At 25.8% G+C, this 7,677-nt stretch overlaps 1 protein-coding gene across 2 annotated transcripts in view; it reads left to right on the top strand.

Moving 5' to 3' along the window:
* The window catches only part of LOC111612888 (AP-1 complex subunit beta-1-like), a 17,255-nt gene extending 12,003 nt beyond the window's left edge, over positions 1-5,252 (top strand). For both annotated transcript variants that reach the window (XM_023354170.1, XM_023354171.1), the window contains exons 2-9: positions 957-1,011; positions 1,120-1,225; positions 1,812-1,947; positions 2,099-2,344; positions 3,473-3,666; positions 4,703-4,769; positions 4,862-5,016; positions 5,093-5,252. In XM_023354170.1, coding sequence (XP_023209938.1) covers positions 975-1,011; positions 1,120-1,225; positions 1,812-1,947; positions 2,099-2,344; positions 3,473-3,666; positions 4,703-4,769; positions 4,862-5,016; positions 5,093-5,237 — 1,086 coding nt within the window. In that variant the 5' untranslated portion in view covers positions 957-974 and the 3' untranslated portion in view covers positions 5,238-5,252. The remainder of the gene's footprint in view (positions 1-956; positions 1,012-1,119; positions 1,226-1,811; positions 1,948-2,098; positions 2,345-3,472; positions 3,667-4,702; positions 4,770-4,861; positions 5,017-5,092) is intronic.
* The last annotated feature ends 2,425 nt before the right edge of the window (positions 5,253-7,677 follow it).

The raw sequence follows: 7,677 nt of genomic DNA on the forward strand, positions 1-7,677 counted from the left end.
TAAGGGTGTTGTTTTCCAGCATGATAATGCAAAGCCCCACACATCTTTGGTCACTTGCCAAAAATTATTGGAGCTAGGTTGGGATGTGTTGTCACATCCACCCTATAGCCCTGATCTTGCGCCTTCAGATTACCATTTATTTCGTTCCATGCAGAACTCCTTAAATGGTAAAATTTTTAATGACTCTGATGATGTAAAAACACATTTAATTCAGTTTTTTACTGGCAAAAATCAGAAGTTTTATGAACATGGAATTATGACACTGCCTGAAAGATGGCAAGATGTCATTGACAAAAATGGACAATACCTAATTGAATAAAGTTATATTTTTAAGCAAAAATTTTGAATTTTCCTTCTTATTTAAAATCCGCAATCACTTAGTTGCCAACCCTGTAGTACCATGTTGGTGACATGGTACTACAGAACTTTGACTGCACCTTATAGACAACTAATTTTTTTTATTGAGTACTTAGGAGATGGTTTGTAGTCATTTTAATGTTCTTCAGAGAGCTAAAAATACTTTTGAATTTTTTAAGGGCTATAATTTTATAGATGTCTTTTTGTTTGTTTGACTTGCATCTAAACAATAACATTTGAAATTTTTTAAAAATTTAATAAATATACAATAAATATAAGTACAACTTTTAACAAAGATAAAACCTTTGCTTTAGTTTTTTTTTCCATCATTCTAAGTTGTACTTGTATTTATTGTATATTTATTAAACTTAAATAACCGTCGGCCATGTTTAGTTCTATTTTTTTTAATATTCAAAGATTTAAAACAGTGCATGAATTTTCTCATTTACAAAAATATGGTTACTGCAGTAAATATGTGAACTCAATATCTGAAAACTTGTAATATTTTAATAAGCTTTATTTGATTGTGATTGCTTTATTTTTAAAATAGAAAACAGATTGTATATTTTATTATTAAGAATTGAAACCTTTATTTTTAGATTTAAGAAACATTCATCATGACTGATGCAAAGTATTTCACGACTACGAAAAAAGGTATTTAACTGTAAAATTGTTTTGTTACTAACCTTTTAGAAAAATTAGAATTACCATAATGTAATCATAATTATTAAATTGCCAAATTTATCTCTATAATTTTTACAGGAGAAATATTTGAGTTAAAAAGTGAACTGAATAGTGACAAGAAAGAAAAGAAGAGAGAGGCTGTGAAGAAAGTTATAGCATCTATGACTGTAGGAAAAGATGTCAGGTAATTATAATTATTATTATAATTAAGCATTTTATGGTTGAAAAGTTTTTCTATAATTTAAATTTTATATAATTTCTTATTTTAGATTTGAATTTGAAATATAATCAGTAATTTAAACTTTTAAATTTGTTTTATTCTGATTTTAAATTGAAAATTACAATAATCATCATAATGCATTATGCATCAAAATTTAAATAGTATGTAGTAATGCGCACAGATTTAAATTTTTGTTATAATAGTATATAATGTTAAATATTTATAATTTAATTGAGTTTTGAAAGTTATTGTTTCTATTCAAATGACTGACTGAATGTAATTTTTATTGACAATGAATGTGTAAATTTTAACTAAGTATATTTGATTTATTGACTAAATATACTCTTCTCTTATATTTTTAACATTATTATTTCATTAATAGCAGTTAATCTAATTCCGAATTATAAGAATGTTCTGTATTAAATTACAAAAATGTATTTATTACAGAACATAATGATCTTGTTTTTCGATGTTTTTGATGAAATAAAAATTTCTTTTAACTGCACAAATTAAATAAGTAACAGTAAAATTTTGTCAATTTTTTTTTCAGTGCTTTATTTCCCGATGTTGTTAATTGTATGCAAACTGATAATCTGGAATTGAAGAAACTTGTGTATCTTTATTTAATGAATTATGCAAAAAGTCAACCAGATATGGCTATAATGGCTGTTAATACATTTGTGAAGGTATATTCAAAATATCTATAATTTTATTTATTACTGTGTTCTAATTTTAAAATATTAAGTTTATTGAGATTATGAATTAGCATGTAACTGTTGATTTAAGTTAATTACAACCCAGTTTTATGAATGTAATACTAATGAAGCATTTATTTAGGATTGTGAAGATCCAAATCCATTGATCCGAGCTTTAGCAGTGAGAACAATGGGATGTATTCGTGTTGATAAAATCACTGAATATCTTTGTGAACCACTCAGGAAATGTTTGAAAGATGAGGATCCTTATGTAAGAAAAACTGCTGCTGTATGTGTTGCAAAGTTACATGATATCAATGCCCAGCTTGTAGAAGATCAGGGATTTTTGGATCAGCTTAGAGACTTACTTTCTGATTCAAATCCAATGGTAAACATGTTAATTAAATAATTAAGATTAAATATTAAATTATAAGAAGTTATTCAATAGAATCGGTACTTTTTTCAGGATTTTTTTTTTAAAACTATTATCTTGTATACATTGAGGCTAACTGAAAATGTGTATATAGAATAATTTTCTTGTTTGTGTTTGAGAGGCTTAAAAATTGCGGGTATATTATGCATTTACATTTCTTTCGCGCTGTGCTGTTAACTTTATTTTATATCTTAATTTTATTTTGAACATTTATCATAAAATGTTTATAAAGTATGGAGGTGATTTGAAGTAGTAGATTATATCATATTGATCATTGCTATCTATTAATGTGAAATAACAAATTGTTTCTATTCTCAATCAATGTTACACGTTTATCATAATTATGAAAAAGTTGCTAGATTATTTAAAAATTAACATTTATAAAATATTGACTAAAATTAATTTGGAATGTTTATTTAAGGATATCAGTTGAAATGAAAACAAATGCCTAGAATTAAATGATTATATACTGATTCAACATTAATATGTGCATTTTAACTATAGTAGGTTTTTTGTGTAGTATCATTTTATGAATTTGATTTTCAATGCTGCATCTATATACTATGCAGCTGCTATGTGCGCTTGACAAACGATATGTAAATTTTTCTATATATATCACTGATTTAAAAAAATTAAGAACATCTTTTTATATAATAGATGGTGATACTTATGTGATTATTTCTAGTTAAAACTTATTTAGAATAAGATAAAATAACCATTTATCATTTTTAAGCATTACCAGTTAAGCATATCATTTAATGCAATAGTAAATCATATTAGATTAAGTGACAGATTTTGAATCGCTATTTCAATAAATAGGTAGTTTATATGAATTTTTTAAAAATTTGTATAATATACCCTCAATTTTTTAATACAATGTTTAGAACCTAAAAGTAGGCTAAAAATAATACATATAAATGTGTGTTCGTGCATAAAAATGCACGCATGCATATAATGTAAGTACATTCAAAATATTTGTTCTCCAGATGATATTGGGCATTTGTAAATGAATTATTTAAATATGAAAAATATTTTTAGTCACACCAATACTGTTGTTACATCAAGTAAATTTTATAATTTTAGGTAGTAGCTAATGCTGTTGCTGCTTTATCAGAAATAAATGAAACTTCAAGCAGTGGTCAGCCTTTGATTGATATGAATGCTCAAACAATTAATAAATTATTAACTGCTCTAAATGAGTGTACAGAATGGGGTCAAGTATTCATCTTAGATTCTTTATCTAATTACACACCTAAAGATGAAAGAGAAGCTCAAAGGTAATTTAATTTAATCTTTCTATTTAGATCTAAGTTGAATTTTTTAATTAGTATTTAATTAGTTATTTTTTAATCTTATAAATACAGTTTATATTGTACATTGTTAAAATATTGATATTCATTTAAGATGAATGTCTGAATACATATTATAATTTCATAAATTTATTTGTAATGAAAAGCACCAAATATAGGATGCTCTCATTTTACATCAGTGATACATTCCTAGAAGAATGTGGTATAAACAAAATTAATGCAAAGTAAATCCATTTTAGTATGGAATAGGGATATCACATGAATGTGTCTGTATATTTATTTTATATTTTTCAATAAAACATATCTAGTATTGAAATTTTTACTAATACAGAAATTATAAATTTATTTGTAACTGAAATCAATGAGGGAATTTTTTTACCAGTACTGTGTTGATCTCATACAGCTGTGCTGTTGGGTTCAGCTTCAGTTTTGTTGTTTTTACTACAATATTAATAGATATTTGATAAGAAATATATATATATATACTTAGTCTGATCAAATGAGGTTGTGAGAGATTCTGGATTAAAAAGATGAAATACATATTAATATGCTGTTATTGGCTATTTTGCATTTTTATATCAAAAAGCAATGTGTCAAAATAGTTTAATATGTTTAAAAACTTAAATCATTAATTGTAAAATAATAATTAATTATTCAATGTCAATATTATTACTAGATTCTATTCATTTTCTAGATATTACCTGTGTGTCATTTGTAAAAATCATTAAAACTTTGATTTTTATGTAAAATTCTTTTGAAGTTTTTTCTGAAATATTATTTTTATGAAAAATGAAACATGTAAACTGTTTTCTCAGGTTTTACAAATATTTTAGAAAGTAATGTGAAATATTTTTTAGAAAATTAACAAAAAACGGTTTTTAAGCAGTCTGTGACCAATTTGAATAAGATTTTCATTTTATTATTAAAAAAAAAATAAGGATTGATACTTTGTCGGTATTAGTTGAATATTATAGTTAATAAATTAAAATCTATTTAATTATAGCATTTGTGAAAGAATCACGCCAAGACTTGCTCATGCAAATGCTGCAGTAGTTCTTTCAGCTGTAAAGGTAATTATCAACAAAATTAAAAGAAAGAATAGAATTTTATTTCTTAAAGTTAATATTTTTAAAATAAAATTAAAAAATTTTTTACTTTTTAGGTATTAATGAAATTTATGGAAATGATGAGCCCAGATTCAGATTTTGTATCAACATTGACGAAAAAGCTTGCACCTCCACTTGTGACGCTATTATCCAGTGAACCAGAAGTTCAATATGTGGCTTTGAGAAATATAAATCTTATTGTACAAAAGAGGTAATGATGATGATCTCCGAAATTAATTTTGAATATAAATATAATAAACTAAATATGTAATTTTTGTCTTTGATAGGCCAGATATTTTAAAGCATGAAATGAAAGTTTTCTTTGTTAAGTATAACGATCCAATATATGTAAAGTTAGAAAAATTAGATATTATGATCAGACTTGCGTCACAAGCAAATATTGCTCAAGTTCTGGCAGAATTGAAAGAGTGAGTAAATATTTCATGAAAATTTAGAATACATTTGATAACTTGCTTAATTTATGAAGAATTCTATATCTAATCTTACTAACAAGACTTGTAACATTTTAATTTTATTTTTTTCCTTTAAATTAGTTACCATATTTTGTACTTTTAAGATTTATAAAAACAATATTCAAATTAAATTTTAGGTTTCAATACTCAAAATTTAATAAATTCTGAGTACATAACTGTACTCAGAATTTGAGTACAGTTATGTACTCAGAATTTATGTACTCAGAAGTTACATAATATAAGTTCATATAAAGATTTCTATCAGAAATATAGTTTAGTCACATTTTGAATATTTTATTTTGCTAATTTTACAATACATTTTATAATCTTAATCTTGAAATTTGAAGTTTGTTACATTCAAATGTGTAAGGGTGTGTTTTTAATGTTGAAAAACTTACTATATACAAGTATTACGTTGACAATTTTATTATATCAATAACAATGTATGAAAACAGTATGTGAAATTGATGTGTTGCTATATATTTGCCATAAAGAAAATTTCAGATTATTTTAAAGTGGTATACTTAAATATGAGAGAGCTAGTACAAGTTTTAGTTGATGGCAATTTTGATGAAACATTTTCCTGTAATTATGTTGATGAATTATGTAAAGAATAAAATTATACAAATGCACATTTCATATTTATTGTTCATTTATCTCCTAAAAATTTATGAAGTAATACACGAAATAGTACAATGTGTTCCAAACTTAATAACAACCTAATTTTTAGAATGACAAACTTCAACTCTTAGCTTAAATGGGAGGCTGTTATTTTTCAATTTAATTATTTTATTTTTGTATTTTCAAAATTTATTTTTGAAAATTTTATAAAGTGATTTATTTATAATTACTGCATAAATCCATAATGAGGATTATGGGTTTCTGTTGTTGATTGCATTGATATTAACATCAGTAGGAGTCATTTTCAGGTGCAAAGAATTTGATAAGTGCAATGATATTTTGAAATTTGACTTTAATTCCTACCATTGCAGAGCATACAATTTTACAGATGTATGATGTGAAAGTGGGCACATCCAAAGGTTCAGTAGAGTTAAATGTGCTTGTTGAACAGACAGCAGAACTGTGTCAGTTACTTTCAGTTAAATTCTTTTTTAATAGTTTTTTGGCAGATTGAGAATTATGTTGATATTCCAGTTATGTACTGTACCTTAAATGGATATGTAGTCCAGTTTTTTTGACAGTTTTTCATCTCAAAGTAACAATCAAAATTTTTTTTCCAGTAATTTCAAATGTGCAGAGATTACACTATTAAACTAGTTTCACCTAATATTCAATGATTGTTTAAAACTGTTATACTTGTGTAGTCTTCAATATTATCTTTCCATAATATGAATTTTTTGATAACCTTGAATTTTGTTATAAGAAGTTAATATTGATTTATAAGTACAGATTCAGTTTAATGTTGAAAATGTGAGATGTGTAGAAGTGATTTTTATGGATACTTTACACATTTTCGCAAGACTTCTGAATAAATGTGAATACAATAACCTAAACTTGATGAATATTTTTCAAATATAGTTTCAATACTAACAATTTCTGGTGAAGCTTGCAGTGAGTCCATAACACATTTTGACTGATTAAATAAAATTTTTAAAACACTACTTTTTTCCTGCATGTAGCCTGAGCATTGTCTGTACATATTTTGGATGCACTTCATTCATTCTAATACTTTAGGTTTTACACAAGTATCAAGTTTTAAAATTTTATAAAAGAGCTGTTTGCCTTGAAAATTGTTGAAAAATTAAATCTCAAATACTATAGTAGAGATAAGACTTATCACACTGCTACTGATAACATCAAAATGGCACTTCTACCATCAGTAGCAGTATTGTGTCTGTTATCTCTGAAACAATCTCAAAAACAAGAGTAATCTTAAAATTTTGTTGCTGATATTTTAAATAAATGGTTTTCAGCACAGCATATCTTCATGTGGTTTGTTGGTCTAAAGAGTATTTCATGTAAAATCAGTCCCACTCAATGGAATAGATAAATGATTTGGGCAAAGGATACATGTTAGAAACTTTAGAGAGGTTGATGCTGCCATTTTCAACGCGAAAACGTGTACGTTGGATGTTCAGCACTGCCTTCCTGTAAGCCTAGAAGTTTGACAATGGCATTCAGAATGTGATTGGAATCATGCTTGACTGTTCCAAATGCCATTGTCAAACTTCTAGTCTTGCAGGAATGCGGCACTGAACATCTGACGTACACATTTTTCCATTGAAAACGTCATCCACAACCTCTCTTTTGTTTAATAATGTTAAACTTAACAATGGTAAGTGGTATCCTTGTGCACCTTTGTGTGTTTAATAATCAGATTGGCCTTATGTAAAATATTGATGTCATTAGCTTCAATGCTTCTTCAAATACTTCCCTTT

Source organism: Centruroides sculpturatus, unplaced genomic scaffold (assembly GCF_000671375.1).
Source record: "Centruroides sculpturatus isolate CEXI.00-Female unplaced genomic scaffold, Cexi_2.0 scaffold1731, whole genome shotgun sequence".
NCBI lineage: Eukaryota > Metazoa > Arthropoda > Arachnida > Scorpiones > Buthidae > Centruroides > Centruroides sculpturatus.